At 46.0% G+C, this 23,043-nt stretch overlaps 1 protein-coding gene across 3 annotated transcripts in view; it reads left to right on the forward strand.

Annotated features, from left to right (window-relative positions):
* The window catches only part of LOC105700199 (zinc finger protein ush), a 270,607-nt gene that overhangs the window by 185,714 nt on the left and 61,850 nt on the right, over positions 1-23,043 (forward strand). For 2 of the 3 annotated variants that reach the window (XM_012425851.1, XM_012425853.1), the window contains exon 1: positions 14,182-14,412. The exons of the other annotated variant lie outside the window; for it this stretch is intronic. In XM_012425851.1, the coding sequence (XP_012281274.1) occupies positions 14,346-14,412 (67 nt within the window). In that variant the 5' untranslated portion in view covers positions 14,182-14,345. Of the gene's footprint in view, positions 1-14,181; positions 14,413-23,043 lie in introns of those variants that run through there. 3 annotated transcript variants of the gene reach the window in all.

A 23,043-nucleotide genomic window follows, 5' to 3' on the forward strand; every position in this document is an offset into this window, starting at 1 on the left:
CGACACAAACTCGGCCATCTAGGCCTAATGTAACACAATTACTCGGGAATCATGTTCTGGATCATATACCCAGAACACAAAAAATCTTACCCGAAGGTGTGCACGTTGTTATAAACGCAAGATCAGGAAAGAATCCCCTTACTGGTGTTCCAATTGCAAGTCCCATTATGTGTAACACCCTGTTTTGCCGAATACCACGCCACGGCAGGAATTTAAATTCTTGCTATCATATGCATTTAATTTCTCTTGCGTTTTTCGTCTAATAAGTATGTAATATATGTTTAAGTTAACCAAATAAATATACATTGGTAATAAAAGTGTCAAGTTTATAAAATAAACCCATCTTTTTGATCGGGTATCTTAACAGCGACATTTACTCTGTGATTGACGAGTATACTCGTCATCGCTCGATTTCGGCGACACATATAGGTGCGCGCTCGCAAAAGGGGGCGCCACAGCTAACTGGTTAAAGCTTCGGAGTGGCGATCGGAGGCGATCTCTTTCCGAAAGTTTCTTCGATGTAATAAATGTCCTAAAGAGGGTTCGGTTATTGAAGAAACGACGCGGACGGGGGAACGAAAACGAGTAAATTCCGATCTGGTGCAGTTTTCTATCTCCCCGAGTTCGGAATCTTTCGAGCCGAATCCCGTGGTTTATGCTAAACCTCGGCCGGTTTATCCGCGGCGCAGATAAGCGTGATAAATTGCGTTATTTTAATTCAACTTCTCTCGTGGAAGGATTCGGCGGGGGAGCGGCAACGTTTCTGCGGTGCACGGATCGCGTGCGGTGCGAGTCTCGAGTTTTAAGTTTTACTTTATCCCGTCATGTAACGGCCTCTGTGCGCTAATTGCACTCTCTCCGCCCGGCTCGAGCTCTACCACGCTTTGCGGGGTTTCGGCAAAATTTTCGCACTCGTACGATTTTCTGCAGACCTTCGACAAATATCGTTTTTCTTTCGGATATTCCCTGAAAAAGGGAAAGGAATTATCAGAAATGCTTTGCACGAGCGACAAGAGTTCTAAATCACGCGTGTCAATGAGTCATGCTTCCCCATTAATGGCTAGCATTCCAAGGAAATTTCTGAGTAACTCCAGATAAACGTTACCGTCTTTAATATCTCTTGAGATTTTTACCGGTACTACGTTTAGTGGTTACTCATTGATTAAAACTTCAACTGAACGGCTTATCGCTGTCTTTTACTCGTAATTGCTTACACATTGCGCACTATCGCATTAGAGCAAAATATGATGCGATTACCCTAATTAACTATTAGATTTGATTTGCCACGAAGAGCACACCGGATTTAATTTTCCGAACTTTTCTCACGGATGCTTTTTAATAAATCTAGATTTTTCTATCGAGGAAATTGAACATTCTGATTTACCCTCAAGTAATACACCTTTCAACGTCTGTAATTCACGGTCATACGTGCCCTGAATTATCAGAGTGTAATGGATGCCAACGATTTGTCCGTAGGCACATTTTAACGATAACCTTGTCCGGGGGGAAAATTTCAACTCGAACCGAAACAAGATATCGCCCGACTTCCGTCCTTACCTGAACCGTTCCCGCGTAAATACTGCCATTAAAGAATGTGAAAAATGTGTCCGTCCGTATATTTGAATGACTATCTCCCACTTGAAGGGAATTTCGACTTAAGGTGAAGTGAACCCCCTTCAAATCAGTCGATTCGAATACAACACATTTTTTTAGGGGTATTGAACCAAACTGTCCGAAACGTTGAAACATGACTCGTGATCATCTAAGAATTGTCCTGACACATCCAATATTTGGATTTTTTGAAAAAATTGTTTAACTTAGCCCAGACCAGAACCAAAATGGCGTTAAGCTCTCATATTTCGATCAATCTACAATTATAGAAGGCTCTGATATGAGAAACGAAATGATCAGGATAATATTACGACAATTTAGAACACTCTAGTAATCGATAAACTCGCATTTGAAGGAGATAAAGGCAAAAAAAGTGTTTTATGCGCTTCTATGCTAAAACGATGAGGATACGAGGTCTCGGAGTGAAAATTTAATTGACCTGGAAGTCACAGATGGCGCAAGGGGTTCCTCTGTAGTCAATTAGGGCCCCAGAAAGCATGAATCCAGAGGATTTCTGGAGTTTTAATTCGATTTCTTTGTAATTAATGTACGAAAACGACAGGTGGACTATGCCATTTGGTACAATACCCAATATACTCTGACAGAGCTGTCAATATAAAAACGAACGTCGGCAACGTAGGTATTTGGAAAAATCTTTTTTATCGACGTCGATCAACTTCCTCGACGTGTTTCACTTCACCTTAACCCGAAACGAGGTAACTCTCTGCTGGCGTAATTCATGGGCACGCGCGCGTCCCGAATCGTCAGAGGGTAGATGGCGGGCTCGTGGAGTGTCGGAACGACCGTCAGCAGCCATTTCGTTGGCGCAGATACCATCGGATATTTTCGAGCGCGCGTCAAAACCGCTAAAAGGGTGGATGCCGTTGTAGGCGAGAGAGAGAGACAGACCGGGAGAGCGAGAGAGAAGGAGAGATCCCCCTGGACTCTGCTCGACAATAACCAACGAGGGATCCGTTATTGAATCTTTATTGGTGACGTCGGGTCAATTTGCCCGCGGTGGCGCGCCTCCACCACCTCCACCTGTCACGAGTTCGACATTTCGCTTTCCCGGAGGCCCCGGTCGGACGATAGGTTGACACTCTCATCGAACTGTCCTGTCAGTCTTCGCCCCCGGTGGAGGGAGAGATCCCTGCCGACCGACTTTTCTTCCACGTCCGCCGTTCTTTCATCGAGGCTGCTCGTCCTCTGCCTCGGGATTAAGAGTTCTTCCGAAGAGCTCGATTCCGATCCTGCCGGGCGTCTTTCGGAATCCCTGACCCTCCGGCTTACCCCTAACGTGGCGGAAGAAAAATTGCTGGCGCCGATTTAACCGACTGAGAGGGTTTCGAACTGAATTTTCGTCGAGTGGGATTGATACCGTAAGCGACGTATATTTCGCGGGCTGTTCTACCTCGCCGATCGGTTAAGGTGCGTAAAGCTGGCACCCCCACCTTTACAAAATTCTAATTTCTTTTTCTTAACATTTCGGGTAGTTACCTCTTGTGGAATTTTTGATGGGGGTGGGTTTGGGACTTTGGGGGTTGAGCACAAAATTCGACGCTACGATATTCGGAAAGCACATAATTCTGGGAGTAATTTAAGTGTATAAAGTTTCAATTTTTTCCATCCCATCGGGTAGTTACCTCTTGTGGATTTTTGAATGGGGGTGGGTTTTCAAACTTAAGGGTGGAAATTTTTATTTATGAATATGATTTTCGGTGAGCACATAATTTGCTGATAAGTTTTCACCTATTTTTGATTATTTAAACACATTTTTTAATGGTGGGGGTGCTAGCTTTATTAGTACCCAGCACCCCCACAAAAAAATTGAATTTTTGTCCAAAAACCGAGCTAGCACAAAATTTGCGAATGTAGCACATAATTAGCACATAAAGAGCACAAAATGTTAAGACAAGGAAATTTGAATTTTGTAAAGGTGGGGGTGCCAGCTTTACGCACCTGATCGGTTATATGAACAGGTAGAGGGGGTCACCCACTGTAATCCGTAAATTCCGGAGGGACCGGAAGTCTCGGGGTGGAGGCGCGCGCCATGTGACCAGCACCGGCCCTAACGATAAAAGTGACGAGGCTCAGCATATCGTTTCTAATCTATTTTCGGGCAAATATTAACCTAAATTATGATACTTAGTTTCTTAATATTTCCCGGGTTGGAATGCAGAGAACCGTTCCAATTCGTCGATGTTCTATGAGTATTCCTCGAAATACTTTATTCCTCTAAAGTAACGAAAAGAGATCTACGATATCGTCGCAACTTATTTCGACGAATGGAAAATTGCAGAGAAACGAAACGTTCATCCTATGGGATTGTCGAAATCGACGTCATAATATTTTTACGGATTACCTCAGAGGTGTATTTCGATCTTTCTTAAAATCATCCAAAATCGCTGATGCTTTAACAAAAAGAAAAGCCAATTTGCAATCTGAAAGACGAAACCGTAACCAAGTGCTTTCGAATCGGCGTCTCATTGCGCGGCATTGACGCCCATCGATCTCTTTGTCTTACAATTGACGCGATTGCAAATGACGCCTATAACGTACTTCGTCCGTTATCACGCCTGTGGTATATCAATCCGAATAGCTTCGGGGGCAAAGGATCGATATCTTGCATCGTTTCCTTAAAACCCGAAACGTCTCGAGACTTTCTCGATCGAATCTTCTTTAAGTCCGGAGTCTTAGAATCTAGCGAACACCCAGATTACCATAAAAGTGCCATAATTCCCGGCAGCTTATCCCTTGCCGCGCGAGATATCGCTAATGTAAAGCCGAATTCCTACACTCGTCTTTTGGAGTTCCGCGACGTCGAGCGCGCTATTTCGTAGGTGGTCGATTTCGGGAAGAGGCCTCTCCGATTTTTGCATACCGAACACTCGGGAGCGTGGCTCGTGCCTGGCGACATAAGGGGCTCTTCAAGGACGAAAGGAGGAGCAGCCGGAGGACGCTCGAATTACGGGCGCAAAGAAAGAGTCACGCCGGGGAAAGAGCCCGACTCATCCGGGATCGAGTGTCACCTCCACCTTCGCTTCCTCCTCCACGAAGTCATTGTTCTCCGAGCAAAGATCCCGCGAGGACTTCCTCCCGGACTGCAGGAGTGCTTTCCTCGAGACGTCCTGCCACGTGCCGAGGAGACGCTTCTCGCTTCCGCCGTCACTTCCGGCCTCGGGTATCCGTACATGGTAATCTCTCGTGCATGGTAATAGAAGCCTCCCCGATGGTAGAGGATCGTTATGCCACTTCGGGAAGTTTCTCGAGAAACGTTCCTTCGAGAGGAGGTATTTCGAAAAATCCTTGATCTCGCATCGGTTCCAAAGCGGGTCAAACGAAAATCTTTGATATTTCATCTTTAATCAAATTAATCAAATCGTATACTTCTATCCGGTAGGTTTCTTATTCATGGTAGAGTTTAAGAACGGTGGGTCTTGACGCGGTTTAAAAAAGCTACTTGAAGAATGCAACGTTCCTGCAACGTTTGTTATTATTTTCCGAAGAACATATTAAATATTTGGCGATTAAGTCCTCCCGGCATTGTTTTACAGGACATTACTTGTGACGTGGAGGTCTACACCGCCACGGTTATGGGGGATGAACGGTCGGTTCCGGATAATTAATTTTTTCCTCCGTTTGCACGATCATTTGTTATCAATTTCCGGGGAGTATATTACAAATTTGGTGATTAAGACTGCATGGTTTGTGTGGTACGTTAGATGGTCGGTGGAGTGTATCGTCTCTGTATAGGGGTACGTTTTTAGCGAAGGGGGGGTTGACAAGAACCACCATTGTTTTTTTTTGTTTCATGTACCTTAGAATTGCAAATTAAATGTTGTGAACTCAAGAAATTTTATTTTTTTTTTTCAATCGTTGCAGGAACGTTGCATTCTTCAAGTAGCTGTTTAAAAAGGAATCCCGCGATCGTCGTTAACCCTTTCGCTGCCACGGTGATCTCATGAGACCGACGTTTGTCTTTTCATTTGGACCATGGTGGTCCCTCGGGACCGACGCTAAGAATATGATTTTATTTCATCGTATTATTTAATATTTTACCATTATATGCTAAGAATAATGGAAATTATCCTGTGGCTCCCCGAGCGCACCGTATAAAAAGTGCGGGGCAATCGGCGCGTTAACGCTTCAAACGATTAAACGAGCCAAGGGCATTTTCAATGTTCAAGCGGGCCCACTTAGGAGTCCTCGAGCCTCTCGCGATTTCCCGCCGCGAAAGCACCATAAAATGCGAGTCTCGTCACTATTTAACAGTTCGCAGGTATTTTCCTCGTGTCCCGAGCGAATGCTCTCCTGCAGGTAAATCACCGGGGCGTTTCGAGTTCTCGTACCGTGGCGATGACGACTCGTAGGCGCGTTTAACGGCTTAATGGCGGATCGATGTTAAGGGGTCGAGCAATGTCCACTACCGTGGGCAGGCCGTTGTTTGCGGCGAGATAGCCGCGAGTTAACCGGCGCGTTTAAGCCGCGTTTCCCGAGTGAGACGCAGAAAAAGTGCCGGGTCCCGAGAGATAGGCCTTTATCTTATCAGGGCGAGGAAACGCTCCTAAGTAATCCGCGTCGCCAAGGTGGAAGGTGAGGAGCGACGCCGCCGTCGGCGTCTACGGGGCCCAGACAGTGGGTCCGTTATTCGCGAGCCGCAAGGTCACTCGCGGACGGGCCCAAGGATTTTACTCGGGACCGGAACCCAAAGATCGAGTCCCGATTTCTGGGGACTTGGGCCGAATAGGGATTGTCTCGTATAAGCCTTCGGGTCTGCGGAATTTTACGATACATGGACTGGATGGAAATCTCGCGAATATGAGTCTTAAAATCGCCGGTCCAGCGGATTCCTGAGCCGGGAGTTGCATCCAGAGTCGTCGAGGATGACGCCGTAAAAACGGGACAATCGGGATTCGAGGATCCGGACCCGATTCCTCGAGGATGTGCCCAAGGTCTCCGATGGAGTTCGTAAAAACCGGAGGAGTTATCGCCTCGAGGAGGTTGCAGGAGACGCGTCCGATGTGTAGGGTCCGCGAGGACCGGTCGCGGTATCAGGACCGAATCCGTTATTTGTCAAAGTCCTTCCCAGGGAGCGATCGGACGGAGACGGGACGTTCTCCGGGCGGTGGCCCGGGAGAAAGGGGGCCGAAAGTCCTGCAAAAAGTGCGGGCTCGAGGCGAGGCGGGATCGTTCGATCGGGCTGGACGGGAACGAGGGTCCTCGTCCTTTGGGACGCTTCATGACGAACGGCCCCTCCTGGTGGCACCGTTCGTTGCTCCTGTTCCTTCTCCTCCGCGGATTCCGGAAAGTAGAGTCGGCACTTGTCTGGAAAATACGCGCCGCTCGCGTGCGCGTACGTATTAGAAATCTGTCTTAAGGTGAAGTGAAACATCCTTCAAATCAGTCGATTCGAATACCGCACATTTTTTTAAGGGTTTTCGACCAAACTGTCCGAAACTTTCACACATCACTCCTGATCATCTAAGAATTGTCCTGACACATTAAAAATTTGGATTTTTCAACAAAATTTTTTAACTCAGTCCAGACCAGAACCAAAATGGCGTCGAGCTCTTATATTTCGATTAATATACAATTATCGAAGGCTCCGATATGAGAATCGAAAGGGTCAGGACAATTTTACGACAATTTAGAACACTCTGGTAATCGATAAACTCGCATTTGAACGGGATAAAGGCAAAAAAAGTGTTGTATGCGCTTCTTTGCTAAAACGATGAGAATACGAGGTCTCGGAGTGAAAATTTAATTGACCTGGGAATCACAGGTGGCGTAGGGGGTCCCTCCGCAGTCAATTAGGGCTCCAGAAGGCATGAATCCAGAGGATTTCTAGAGTTTTACTTTGATTTCTTTATAATTATTGTACGAAAACGACAGGTGGAATATGCCATTTGGTACAATACACAATATAATTCGACCCAGCTGTCAATATAAAAACGAACGTCGGCAACGTAAGCATTTAGAAAAATCTTCTTTATCGACGTTGATCAAGTTCCTCAACGTGTTTCACTTCACCTTAAGCGTTCCGGGCGTCAAGGCGTATCCTCCTGCCGCTACCTTGATTAATCTCGAAAATATTTCTTTTCCGAAAAAACGTTTCCAACACAAGTTTCGCGGGGTGATGCATCGAGCACTCCACGGGAAACGATCGAACTTGATTTTCCACCTCACGAGATACCGTTTATTGGAAGAAGCCGCTATTTCAAGGATACTTTCGCTATCGTTGAAGAAAAAATAAACGGCATATAGCAATCCTGCCCCGGAGATTTCCATACTTTGGACAATTCTTTTAACTTCTCCCCGTTCAGGGTATAGCAGCCCGCGTTTCTCGAGTTCTCGATCCTCCGATTCCCCTGCGGGATCCGCAGAGAAAAACTCTTCAGCAGTCCCGTAATCACCGAGCACCCGACACGTCCACGTGGTGAATTTCGCAAAACCTGGACCGGACGCTGCGGGGGAGCGCGAACTCCTCCGATAGCCTGATGGTCATTTCTCATTTGCGTAATCTCCGACCACCGCCGTGGTCCCCGCTCTCTCCTCGGCAGGACCTCCGAGGGACATCCCGCGGCCGCCATTTGTCCCGCCTCCGTTTTGACGCGCGACCTGCATCTCCTCCCTCTCCTCCCTCTCTCCTTTCCCCCCGCGCATCCCGCGGACCCCTGGCTACTTTTCCGTGACGCAATCGCAATTGCGCCTGACTCGGCCGATAAAAAAGGACGCTACCTCTTTTCCCCACCTGCGACGAGAGGAAGGGGATTCATTCCGGCCCTTCTTCCCGTCGAAGGACATTCAAGGTGGCGTCGCAACCTGCCGCGAAATATCCTTACGTAGGACATAAACGGTACCGAAGAACTCTCCGTTCTATCGAAAAACAATTTCTTCGATTTGGAGATAACTTTCCCGATGCAGCGACCCACTTGCCAAAGTTTAGCGGAGTTCCGTGCGCCAACTTGGATAAAAATTGCGAAACTGCCCCGGTCGGTAAACTCGGTCGGTAAGATCGGTCGCGGGCCACATTCCGCTCCCCTTTCCGCCGGCCGGGCGCGCGTCCGTGGAGTTTGCGGCGATACGGTCGAGGCCTGTCTCCCTATCGATGCCGATCTTCTCACGAGGCGTAGGAGGAGAGGAGCGCGGGGAGGCGCCTATCCATCGAGGCGTCTAGACTCGAAGAGAGCCGTTCCTGGATTTCCTCCCCCGAGAATTCCCGTTCGAGGGCCGGCCGGAGCGCAACGCAGCGACCGGGCGGGAGAGAGACGGACGCGCCGAAGACAGTGGCGGCACTGTTGAATCCTCCGAGACCGACCTCCCCCCACCTCCCTTCTGTCCCGAGGATCTTAACGAAGAAGATAACGCGGCGCCAGGGAGCCTGTCTTCTTTCAGGCCTCCGCGAGCCCGCCGGGAGACCGCCGGGAGACCTCCGGCCACCGCCTTTTCCCTCTCGCTCCCTCTTTCGTCCGGCCTCGGCCAATCCGCGTCATCGGATGCCCGGGATTTTTCGGTTGTGCCTCATCGAATCCCGTTGCCTCGCGATACTCGAATAATTACATCCGCCAGCTCCGATAAACCAGATACGCCGGTAAATGGATGGCGATAACTCGCGCGAGTTCGCCGCTACTAACCGGACGATTTTCGGCCTTGTGGGGGAAACGTTCCTCGGGACGAGGGGGCTTCGTTATTCTTAAATACGTTTTTTAAGGTGAAGTGAAACTCCCTTCAAATCAGTCGATTCGTATACAACACTTTTTTTTAAGGGTATTAGACCAAACTGTCCGAAACTTTGACACATCACTCCTGATCACCTAAGAATTGTCCTGACACATTCAAAATTTGGATTTTTGGAAAAAATTTTTTAACTTAGCCCAGACCAGAACCAAAAAGGCGTCGAGCTCTCATATTTCGATCAATATACAATTATCGAAGGCTCTGATATGAGAATCGAAAGGGTCGATTTTACGACAATTTAGAACAGTCTGGTAATCGATAAACTCGCATTTGAACGGGATAAAGGCAAAAAAAGTGTTGTCTGCGCTTCTATGCTAAAACGATGGGAATGCGAGGTCTTAGAGTGAAAATTTAATTGACCTGGAAATCACAGATGGCGCAGGGGGTCCCTCCGCAGTCAATTAGGGCCCCAGAAAGCACGAATCCAGAGGATTTCTGGAGTTTTATTTCCATTTCTTGATATTTATTGTACGAAAACGACAGGTGGAGTATGCCATTTGGTACAATATCCAATATAATTCGACACAGCTGTCAATATAAAAACGAACGTCAGCAACGTAGGCATTTAGAAAAATCTTCTTTATCGACGTCGATCAAGTTGTTCGACGTGTTTCACTTCACCTTAAGGCTGGGATGAAAGAGGAAACGACCGAAGCAAAAACCGCGATGCGAGGTCGCGTTCTCCCTTTCATACGTTAGGTGTAATGAACGCGATTATGACAACGGTTGACTCGGATTACGATCGTTTCCCATCCTACCTGAACGCACGTGATTAAAGAACCGTTGAAAACATGACTTCGGTATTTATCTTTCGCCCTTAGATTTTCGACCGACCTTTACCCGTGATTTATCAAGTACCCTAGAGCTATATCGCAATAACGCAATATCTTACAAGATACTCGAACGTGCGTCATAAATCGTTTTGCTTAAGCACCTTAAATTGATCCAATCTGACGAATAATTCAGTGTCTAATCCCCTTCAATTTCATTAAATGCCTATTATATGATATGTCTATGAAAAGGAATAAGTGTAGTCCGATCTTTGAACGAATGTCAAAGAAAAATATCTAAACGGCAGGGGCCTTAGGCATTTCCTGTGGCCCGGTTGGGGATTCCGAGCCACCGGAAATTCGTAGTTCTCATTGGCCGCTAAAACGAACGATAGGAGCACGTGGGTGGGTCTGACTTCTACACTCGTGCCTTATCGTCGGGCTGGATCTTAGAAGGAAGGCGATAAGCCGAACCGGCCGCTGATAAGGATGCGACGATACGGCCTTAACGCTTCTAGGGTTTCCTGCTTATCCGAGGTTTAAGTGCAGTTCATAGTCCGCGAGCTTAAGCCTGCGTTGCTTTACACGTCGGCCGAGCGACGCCAGGACGATTAAGAGACCGGACCTCTATCTGGGGAAACTCGGATTCCTGACAGAAAGTTCCGGATAAAATGGAGTCCTGGGAGGACCGAAGCCTGACATCGGTTTATCGTTTGCGAGTATTTCTTTCAAAGAATATTCCTCGTTCGTTTAAGGTGATGCGAAAGTGGCGTCGAAGAGGTTTCGTTTATAAAACTTTTCTCCCAACTCGGTTTACCGAATAGCTTGAAACTTTACAACATGAATAGGAAGACTATAAGGAAGGTCCTGAAACTCATGGAATTTTAATTCTTTTCAAATTTGTTTATAGATACTTTAAAAATAGTTTGTCAAAAGTGAAATTTCGCAAGTTTCGGGACCTACCTTAGGGTCTCCATATTCACGTTTTAAAGTATGAAACGATTTGAGACACCTAGTTTGTAGAAAAGTTTTGTGAACGATTGAGCTTTCGGATGCCACTTTCACATCCCCTTAAAACACATCTGGATCGTCGATGACGGACCTAGTTACAGGAAATTGAAAAAAGAATAGTGAAATTTGAACTTGCCCAATTGGATGTCGATGCGAGTCATCGTTTTCAATATTTATGCCCGCTCTTCGTTTTAACTGGTGTATACGTTAGCTGTGTAGAGTATTCGTGGAAAGTTCAGCCTTTATCATCGTTCCACAACATCTCGAATTACCTCCAAGAACGATATGGCTCCTTTTTAGGATTTAAGGTGGCCGGGTCAAATTTCTGTTCAAGTGGTGCACTTGAAACGCGCACCGTGCACCCTGGAAAGACGTGGTTGGACTTCATGAGGTCTCGGAACCGAACGTACCCAGGAGAGTTTGAATTTCGTTTGCGTTCCTGGAGGTTCGACTGTACGTGAAACTTGGGCGTCAAGGTGGGCGGACAGGCGCGGGAACAACGGTTTACCTATAAGGCTGCCACTCTTTAAGCGAACGTGCGATCAACCAGAGAAGTTCGGAATTCTCTCGTATTTCGAGTGCTCGACATGTGTTCGGAAACCGATCGGCGACGGGCATGGGCGAGGACGGAAGAAAACGTACTCACGTCATTGCGATGCTTAGGACGATCATCCCCGTCAATCGGAGAAGTTGAAAATTCATTGGCGTTGGGGGAACCCAATTAACCGCAATCCGAGCAGAACAATGGTTAAGGTGAAGTGAAACACCCTTCAAATCCGTCGATTCGAATACAACACTTTTTCTTAAGGGTATTAGACCAAACTGTCCGAAACTTTGATACATCACTCCTGATGATCGAAGAATTGTCCCGACACATTGAAAATTTGGATTTTTTGAAAAAATTGTTTAACTTAGCCCAGACCAGAACCAAAATGGCGTTAAGCTCTCATATTTCGATCAATCTACAATTATAGAAGGCTCTGATATGAGAAACGAAATGATCAGGATAATATTACGACAATTTAAAACCCTCTGGTAATCGATAAACTCACATTTGAGCGGGATAAGGGCAAGAAAAAGTGTTATATACGCTTCTATGCTAAAACGATGGTAATACGAAGTCACGGAGTGAAAATTTAATTGACCTGAAAATCACAGATGGCGTAGGGTGACCCTCCGCAGTCAATTAGGGCCCCAGAAAGCATGAATCCAGAGGATTTCTAGAGTTTTACTTTGATTTCTTTATAATTATTGTACGAAAACGACAGGTGGAATATGCCATTTGGTACAATACGCAATATAATTCTACCCAACTATCAATATAAAAACGAACGTCGGCAACGTAGGCATTTAGAAAAATCTTCTTTATCGACGTTGATCAAGTTCCTCGACGTGTTTCACTTCACCTTAAATCGTTCCAACGTTTAAGATGAAGGTCCATTGAACCAGGGGGTAGGAAATTGTTTTTCCTACCGTTTTTGCGTTTCGTCCCGGGTCTGCCTGTGGACTCGTCGGTAAGGCTTATCAGGCAGATTCTGCCTTAGCCCTTTCGCTACGAGCGCCGACCATGATCAGCGTCCGCGCGACGACCTGGGTGTACGAGCGCCGACTATAATCGGCACACATGTGACAACCTTTATGAACGAGCGCCGACTTTAATCGGTAACAAATTCTGCCATACCTGCAGAATATCTTTTGATCGAATTGACCCGAATTGGATTAATCATCCTAAAAGAACATTTTGAACATACTTACCACAGTTTGGCCAGCGAGACGAAATGAGAACACCAGCTATTGGGATAACTTTTAATTTCTTAAAAGTTTAAGGTTAGACTTTTATTTGGAAATTTAATAATGGAATACTACGACAAAACAGTTGTTATTTAACGCTCAGAAAAGTGTACATACGAATGGCAGTAAAGGAGGCGTTGTTCGGGTGGAAGACGTAAGTTCGAGCACCGAAGACTGCCGAAGCGCAATGTGCACCCTTTCGGTGCGGTGTCGCGTTTAGTACCGGTTGTCTGGCAGAGCGAACTGCTGTGATGAAAGGGTTAAACCCTGAAAAATCTCTCTTAGGGTGAGCGGGATTCGAACCCGAGAAAGTCACGGTCCAGGCGGGGTGCGTAACCGAGGCCCGGGGGAAGTGAGAACTTCCGACATATATGATACTGTACTCTCCACAAGTGAAATTCGGAACACTCGTTTTACGGGAGGTTGGAAAGTGTGACCAACGAGGAACGAGGACGAGAGAACGAAAACGGTTTATCTACATTCCAACGTTCGGGGCGAACGTCTCGTCGAGCAAAGAAGTCGGGGCCTCGCTCGTACAATCGGAAGTCGATCCCAATTAACGAGGGGCAGAAAGAAAAGGATCTCCCTATCTCCTTGCTGCGCCGAAAACGAACACCCCGTCCTCGGTGGCATCGCGGAAGGTCGGACCGTCGGCGAAGGGCGGGGACGGACGCGGAAAAGAGATCCTAGGGGAAGGGAAGGTTTGCCTACCGTTATCGCCGGTGGGTAGGATCGCGCGAGAGAGCGAGAGAGCGAGCGAGAGCTAAGGCGCGGCCTGGTGGGAGAGCGTACCCCGAGGGAGAGAGAGAGAGAGGAGTGATAACAGGTGGGCATCGTCACGACTCCTTGGACTCCTCCGAGCAGTGATATCGTCTCGTCCCGGCCGTGAACATCTCCTCACGATTCCGTGGGTCGATCTTCGCTCCTCGAGCTCGATCGCGATCCACGCCGGGAGATCCGAGAGCGATCCGGAGAGAGCGGGAGAGCAAGCGAGAGAGGCGATGCGCTACTCTCCGCCGTCCACGTTCGCCGATAAGATATCCGATCGCGACCGACCTTATCAGCCGGGCCGACTCGCGGATCGCCGATAACGCCCTGGTCAACTCGGACTTTCCGAACGTGTGGATTTTTATCCCCACGAGAATCGCTCGCGGATTCCCAAAGAGGCGCGACAAGCCGCAGTCCGCAGGCTAAACTCATCGCGGTTATCACGAGAAACCGTTCGGAAACTAAGGCCTCCGGGAGCCGGTTATCGCGGACTCGGGGCTTTCGTCAAGCGGAGATATCGCGATATGGTATGCCGGTCGGCCAACGTTTGTCGCGCGACCGAATACTTTCGGCTACCCTGCGACGTAAAGTGGTGCACTTCCGTGTACGCGATAACGACATCTGTTCGTCGAGAATAGCGGAGGGAAATATCCCAGGATGAGTGTCCTGTTGTGGAGACAACGGAGGTCCAGCTTGAAGGCGGTCTCGTGCGTCGCGGAACTCGGTGAGTCGGTCCCTTTTGGGTGGAGGACTCGAGGCGAGTTTTGCAAAACGTCATCGAGCCTCTGAGCTGGAAGTTATCGCGAGTTTATGGAAGAAGTTTGAAATTTCGTTGAACGCTCGTCGTTCTAATCGTAACCTTGGGCGCCGAAGTGGCAACAAATCCGAACGATAACCCAATTCTGTGCAATTTGTTCAGTTAAAGTCCGCTTATCATCGATCGTCTCCATTTTCGTGAATATCCATCCGCGGCTTTCCTGGTTTCCTCCATCTTTCTCTGGGCAACGATCCAGACTGGAGAGACCAGTCCGAGATCCAAGATCAGCGCATTCGAATGGAGAGATCCTAATCGATCCGGTCCCCGATGACGAAGGATTCGATCGATCGCGGTCAGTCATCCATGGCTCGATAATCGATAGTCGATGTTATCCGACCTAGGCCACCTCGCGATATCGCCGGATTTATCGTCTGGCAATCGCTCGTCGGTTATCGCGTTCGATCTCGCTCGGCCCGATTACGATCGGGTCGATCGATCGAGTTATCTTCGATCCGACCGGAATTCCTCCGATCGCTTTCGGACACGTGCACACCTAAAATATCCAAGATATCCGAGATAACCGGCTTATTAGCAATCGGACCAATTACCGAGATTATTTTTGTGATTTATCCTCGGCGTATTATCGCCGTCTCGTTCTAATCGATCGATAAATTGGATGATTCGTGCATCGGGAAAAACCCTGGTAAATACGTCCCGGAAAAACACTTAGGACCTCGCGGTAAACACTTTGTACTTGAAACGGAACTTTACCAACACTCGATTGAAAATTCATCAACCCCGTGTCTCTCTAATAACTTGTTATCACCATCTTGAATGACGGGTAATGTACTTCTCCGACGAGAAATTCACAAGGCAGAAGATTAAGGTGAAGTGAAACCCCCTTCAAATCAATCGATTCGAATGCAACACTTTTTCTTAAGGGTATTAGACCAAACTGTCCGAAACTTTGATACATCACTCCTGATGATCGAAGAATTGTCCCAACACATTGAAAATTTGGATTTTTGGAAAAAATTGTTTAACTTCTCAGACCAAAACCAAAATGGCGACGAGCTCTCATATTTCGATCAATATACAATTGTCGAAGGCTCTGATATGAGAATCGAAAGGGTCAGGACAATTTTACGACAATTTAGAACACTCTCGTAATAAATAAACTCGCATTTGAATGGGATAAAGGCAAAAAAAGCGTTGTATGCGCTTCTATGCCAAAACGATGGTAATACGAGGTCTCGGAGTGAAAATTTAATTGACCTGGAAATCACAGATGGCGCAGGTGGTCCCTCTGTAGTCAATTAGGGCCCCAGAAAGCATGAATCCAGAGGATTTCTCGAGTTTTATTTCGATTTCTTTATAATTATTGTACGAAAATGACAGGGGGAGTATGCCATTTGGTACAATACCCGATATAATTCGACACAGCTATCGATATAAAAACGAACATCGGCAACGTAGGCATTTACAAAAATCTTCTTTATCGATGTCGATGAAGTTCCTCACGTGTTTCACTTCACCTTAAACGCTGTTTCCCTCCTATTTCGAATCGATCGATGAGGTAACCAATTTATTCACGTTTAAAGCAAATGTTTGTTTTTGCTCATACAATACCCAATATAATTCGACCCAGCTATCGATATAAAAACGAACATCGGCAACGTAGGCATTTACAAAAATCTTCTTTATCGATGTCGATGAAGTTCCTCGACGTGTTTCACTTCACCTTAAACGCTCTTTCCCTCCTATTTCGAATCGATCGATGAGGTAACCAATTTATTCACGTTTAAAGCAAATGTTTGTTTTTACTCATACATTAAAATTGTCTCAAAATTGAACAATAGAATAAACTTTCAATATTTATATTTTCATTGTAGACCCTCCGGCATGTTCCATGTAAACGGTTCTTTTCTTCTATCTGTGACGAACGTACGGAACAGACGATCGTTATCAGCCAATTTGCAATTCATTTGCCGTCTGGCACAGGTTAGTAAATCGTCATTTTTCATATCAATCGATATGGTCGAGCGATCGAATTCCTTTTGATTGGATTGGAACATTTTCGATCGTCCCCAGACTCGATCAAAGTACACGGAAAGTATCTAAAACATCCGAGGCATTTGCAAAATCGCAGCTGCCTTTAAAAGGAAGCCGATTATCGTGATTATTCGGTGATTTTGTCGTGCCGTATCGTTGTGGTCTCGCGAAAATCGTCCGATAATCAATCGAAGATATCCCAACAATTGCCGTGAGACATTCCAGAGACAGTTTTTAAGTATCGATTTCAAGTGTCTCCCGCCTGTTGATATTTTTGGCAAGGAGGTGTCACGGTGATAATCTTTTTATTGACGAAATCGGGACAAATTCGTTGAACGATAATTACCGACGAGATCAAAGACTATAGATACATCGATCGGATTATCTTCCCCGCTGTGATAAGTTTCTTTGATAAAAGAGAAATAGTATCGATTAAAAGGCAATTATTAATAAAGAAATGAATACATTTGTTTTTCTTGGAGTTACTCGCTCACCGGCGGAAGCGCTTCGTGTATTATCTATGAAGGCAAGATCAGAAACCAGTATTTCTCCGTAATTTCTCCTCACTTCGATAAGAGCGTATACCGCTGTGATATCTGCGATACCGCATATCGCGAATAACTCAAATGGAGTCTGCTTTGCATACAACTTATGACGGACCTTGGCTTGCAAGTGCTTTCTTATCTGGGCACATAGTCGCGAAACGTTGCATTCCTGTTTGCAGGATTAAATTAGAATTTCCATACCTAACCGCATAAAATGCGAGGAAACCGGTTGTCGACTTCTTTCTTCCTATTGAACTTCATGCATTTGCGGTAATGCAAATTAAAAAACTGCGAGTCCGAGGTATCCGATGGCGAGATCTTTTTTAGCGCAACTAGAAAGAGAGAGGTCATACACGTGGTAAAAGTCGAACGAATGGTTCGCTTCTTATTTAATTACATATTTTCCGTCATTTACGTTTTCTTACATTTTACACGTATGGTTAGGAAACACTGCGGAGAGGAGTAAAATAGGCTATTTGCATGCAAGGTGTAACGAGCCCTAGTACCAAGTTGTGTGCAATTTGCAAGCACTTTGAAGGCACTTTGCGCACAAAACTGTTTTTCTCTACGAACAGCCGTACTTTAATTTTAGACTAGACCTGTGTACCCTCGACAAAATTGGTTTTTCATATTTTTTTCTCAAGAAAAATGAAGGTATTCGTTTTTACTTGATGATGCGGTACTATGATCCAAGAGGAAACACACAGAGAAAGGGACAATTTTGAGCGGTCCTTTATTTAAATTTGATACACGAAATTTGATTCCCCAATTTCAAGAGTACGAAATCTTTCCCATGTTTTCAAAATTGCGAGCGAATTTGTACCTATACGAGTTGTGTCTGCAATGTACATTGTTTCCGCAGGAGGCGATTCTCCGTTAACAGATTTATTGCGAATCTCGAGTGGCATATGCATGAAAAAGACATAACGTCATCAATTTCTCTCCTCTCTAAACCTTGTTGCGCGCAAAATTATTTTTTCGAGCTTAAAACTGTACTGAAATTTTTTACTATCGTTTCCTATAGCTAGGGAAATAATCATCCATTGACGAGAAAGGAACGCATCAAAAAAAAAAAAACACTTTCGAACAATTTTTGTTACTGAATTACATTTATCTCCTAAGTTTAAAAATTAAGGGCCTTTCCGTTATTTGCGGGGAATTTATATGCACCTTGCAATCCGATTATTCTGCCACGAAAAGGCTCAGGTACCGATGCTTAGCTATATAAAAGAAGTAATACCGAGTCATTAACAGTTTCCACCCCCTTCAGCTTTGATGAGCGCAAAATATTCCCTCACTCCAATGTCGGACAGAGATTACTTCCCCCTGATCAATTAGATTGTTTTATTTTTACCCACGAAAAATAAAATTCTTTTGCCTTCATACGGAATCAAACATCAGGAAGAAGGTCGTGCACTCAAGGAAGAAACGCAAAGAAAAAGAACAGAGTTTTTCTTTCGATCGAGTCGCTCTTTCGATTCCTGGTTTTCAAGAATACGCTTACTTTTCCCCATACTGAAAAAAGTCGATGGAAATTTACATACATTTTTACCCCCTACATATCTGAAGTTTCACATAAAAAAAAACGTAAAATGGAAAAATTACAAATCAGAAAATGTATAAATTCCCGTGACATTGTATATTTCCTGCATTCGTGCATTTTTACTTGCATTACATGCATCATTACATTGTAATTTTTCTCGGGGCATGTAAGACCTTTATCATGTGTGTAAATCCTCACGTTACCTGGTAAATTTACATATTGATGCGTATACATATCTGCTGCTGCATAAAAATACATATTAGGATGTAAACAGCCAATCATATCGTCTCAATTCGATCACGTGATCCCACGCGTCTTCTCGTTTGAGAACAATGCCAAACACTTCGACGCGTGTCCAAGACAAACGACGCGGTGTGTCGCATCATTAGTCGTTGCGGGCGTTTGGACGGTGAAGGTTCAGGCAATCTCCGAATCTGACTTGCCTCAGTTTAGTGCCATCGAATTGACAAGAAAAAAGTAAGTACCTACCCATGAAAGTGACTTACAATCATAGTTATGTATTCATGTAGAATAGGTGTTAATAAGTTTACGTCTGGGTTAACATACGAGGCCCATCAATATTATCACCGATTGGAAGATTACACTTCAAATTTACACACATAATGTAGACCAATTATACATTTTACATGTAAAATTACCTTTAGTACGTGATATTACCCTTTATGTTTACATATCAAATGTCCGCCTACAATACATTCCGTGGGTAAATTTAGATGCCGAATGTCATATTACCCAGCAATGTCATTTTACCGTGAGACCGGATTTTCTTTTTCTCATGCTTTGTTATTTCAATTTTGATGTTGTCCAGAATATCGAAAGTCCGCTCCCGACGCGGCCTGGGTCAAGGGTTGTCGGGGCTCAAACTAGGCTGTAAATGAGTTGGGCGCCAGTTAATTTTAATAAAATTAACAAAAAAAATTCCATTTGTTTTATTTTACATAACAATTATTTAGGGTTCAAATGGGATGACCCAAACGGAAGGAGATTCCGAATTTCCAAGAACATTGAATAACTAATTGAGCAGAATATACAGGTACTTACGAAATGATACGCGTTTCCGAAGGTCGGAAACCGACTCTCTTGGTTTAATAATACTTGCTCCATATGATCTTCCTACTTAGATTAACTTAATAATAAAATTTACAATTAAAGGCACGCAATTGCCAAAAGTAATGAACGGGTCGAGAGTTAATTCGAGAGTGATTCTCTACGATCGATCGGCTCGCTACGTGTTAAGGGTGAAGTGAAACATCCTTCAAATCAGTCGATTCGAATACAACACTTTTTTTTAAGGGTATTAAACCAAACTGTCCGAAACTTTCACACATCACTCCTGATCATCTAAGAATTGTCCTGACACATTCAAAATTTGGATTTTTCAAACAAATTTTTTAACTCAGTCAAGACCAGAACCAAAATGGCGTCGAGCTCTCATATTTCGATCAATATACAATTATTGAAGGCTCTGATATGAGAATCGGAAGGGTCAGGACAATTTTACGACAATTTAGAACACTCTGGTAATCGATAAACTCGCATTTGAACGGAATAAAGGCAAAAAAAGCGTTGTATGCGCTTCTTTGCTAAAACGATGGGAATACGAGGTCTCGGAGTGAAAATTTAATTGACCTGGAGATCACAGATGGCGCAAGGCGTCCCTCCGCAGTCAATTAGGGCCCCAGAAGGCATGAATCCAGAGGATTTCTAGAGTTTTACTTCGATCTCTATATAATTATTGTACGAAAACGACAGGTGGAGTATGCCATTTGGTACAATACACATTATAATTCGACCCAGCTGTTAATATAAAAACGAACGTCGGCAACGTAGGCATTTAGAAAAATTTTCTTTATCGACATCGATCAAGTTCCTCGACGTGTTTCACTTCACCTTAAGGCCTTAAAAGTGTTTAATATACTATAGGTTTCCGTGGGACCAGTCGTGAGACGTTGATGCAAAATTTTCTGTTACAACCGTTATTAATCGTGGCATCAAAATAACCAGGGTGCTAGATTTAAATCGGCATTTTTTTAGTGCCTTTCCGAAATGCTGCGAAATTTGTACACGTGGAAGCACTTGGCGGGATTTGCATTCTGTCGCGTTTAGGCTCAACTCGGATCCCGAGGCTCGACTGCACAAAAGAGGAATACCAAGACCGATCGTTAGGTTCTTTCTCGGCGGTGAACTCTGTTGCGCGGCTCCGAGAGGTTAACGCAAAGCAAACGTCGGAGCCGGGCTATCCCGGCGGGTGATCTTCGGCGCGTAACTACGGAGTTTCGTGGGGGTAGGAGGTGACGAGAGGCGCGAGGGCGCGAGGCCGCGCGCCCCGGAGCGAGAGAGACGAGGCGAGGCCAAGATGGAGAGAGTGAGAATCGGTCGAAGGTAAAAGACGGGGCCCGATCGATCGATCGATCCGTCGTCGTTACGCCTCTCGATCGACTCGTGGCTCGTGAGCCCATGCGAGGCGCTCCGGGCCTCGTTGCACGGAATTATCTCGGTTGCCGATCGTACCCTCCCACGTGTTAATTTGCTTGTTGGTTAACTCGGAGTTCCCTTCCACCTCTCGGCCCCTCGTCCGCCCTTGCCCTTTACGGGACCCAACCCAGTCCCCGTGGACCGTTTTCGCCTTTCTCTCTTTTTTCGGTTTTATCTTTATTTTTCACCGACTCCTCAAACCGTCCGAACGGTGCACTCGATTCGAGGCAAATTTCTCCGTCGGCTATTTAATCGAGGGCATTTTTTAAAATGCCCTCGATCCTTAGGGAAGACGAGGGTACGACAAGCAAACAAGGGTGATAGACCGTTGAGAGAGAATCGGTCGACTCCTGAATATGGTCGCAAATCGCTGCCTTACGGTTGGCGTCCGATCAAAGTACGCATGGAAAAAAAGAATGGTCAGGAAAACCACACTTGCGGCAATCAAAGCTCCATTGCAAGGTAATATACGGGACAATCTTGGGAGGAGGGTTCGTTAAGGTGAAGTGAAACACGTCGAGGAACTTGATCGACGTCGATAAAGAAGATTTTTCTAAATGCCTACGTTGCCGACGTTCGTTTTTATATTGACAGCTGTGTCGAATTATATTGGGTATGGGAAGGGCGGTTCAAATCGAATAGTCAGCCTCGTGATTGGTCGGTCGCTGTCCAATACGGTTGGGTGAAAACGGAAAATTTCTAGTTACCGTGCAGATCGAAAAACATGCTGTATGCCCGTGTGCATGTTGCGCGCACGTGTAAGCGGTAAAGTTAAAAAAGGTATGACGGTAAAGAATAGGGACGGTCAACCCGAGAAAATTCTAAAGAACCCAAAACTTCCGCGATGGGACGGACGGGTCGACATAGCCGTATCGTAGAAAACTAAAATTTACGAACCGATTTCGGAGTCAGGAAATTGCTAAATTGGTAAATGGCCCGATGGGCCCAACCAGGCAGTAAGTCCCTTTCTGGGAATTTGTCTGACATTTCAAACTCCGCGATGAATTTACATATATGAGTGTCGCGCACGGAACAATCTTGATCTAAAAATGATAAGAAACAAAGGACGGATTCCGATGGCTCGGGACGGCTCCGCGGGTTCGTCGCCGACTCGTCGGGACGGTGCGAGCTAAATCGGCAAGATTCGTGCCCGCGCGGCGTACATAACGAAACCCGTATTCCACCTCGGAGGAGCGAGCGATAGGTCCCGCCGATAGGGCAGGACGGGTCCAAACATTTGCCCCCGATAAGATCCCCTATCTCCTGAGAAACCGCGGTTTTTCTCCGCGATCCCTCGGTCCTCCCCGTCGCGGGGCCGACTCGTCCAATGGGAAGATAGGTGCCGGAGGAAGTCCGGCCTATCGGACTCTCTCGCTCCTCTCCCCCGTCTCTTTCTCTTCTTCGCCGAGCCGTGCCCCGAGTTAGTGCCGGCCTCGGATAGAGATAGCTATTTTTAATGGAGGTTCCTCCGAGTGCTCGACTCCCGATAGCCGAGGGCCTATCTACCGGCGGGTACTTTTAATATCGGAAACGGCACCGGAGGAGCCGACCGAGAACGCGGCCGATAGGGCCCTTTTAGACGGCCCGGGCCCGATCGCGAGCCAATCTCTTAACGGCGACCCCGGACCTATCGGTGGTTCCTTCGTATCTGGGACGCCGATGGTCCAGGGGACCGTTTCTCGATCGGCTATCTGCCCGTTAAAGGTCCGTCCTTTACCCATTCGGGAAAAGGTTAATTGGTATTCGCGGGATCGTTTAGCCGATCCGCGTTTGTAACGAGAGAGTTGCATTACCGGTCTTGTCGCGGGGTCCAACGCTTACGTTAACTTTCGGTAAGGGTTTCTCGTCGTGCTTCGCTTTCGTTTCCGTAATTTCAATAATGTATCTGGAATCGCGGAATAATATATCCGGGACGTTTCGGTTACGTTTAAAAGGCGAAGAAATCCGAGGGTCGAGCGTCCT

Source organism: Orussus abietinus, unplaced genomic scaffold (assembly GCF_000612105.2).
Source record: "Orussus abietinus isolate OABI.00-Male unplaced genomic scaffold, Oabi_2.0 scaffold112, whole genome shotgun sequence".
Classification (NCBI taxonomy): domain Eukaryota; kingdom Metazoa; phylum Arthropoda; class Insecta; order Hymenoptera; family Orussidae; genus Orussus; species Orussus abietinus.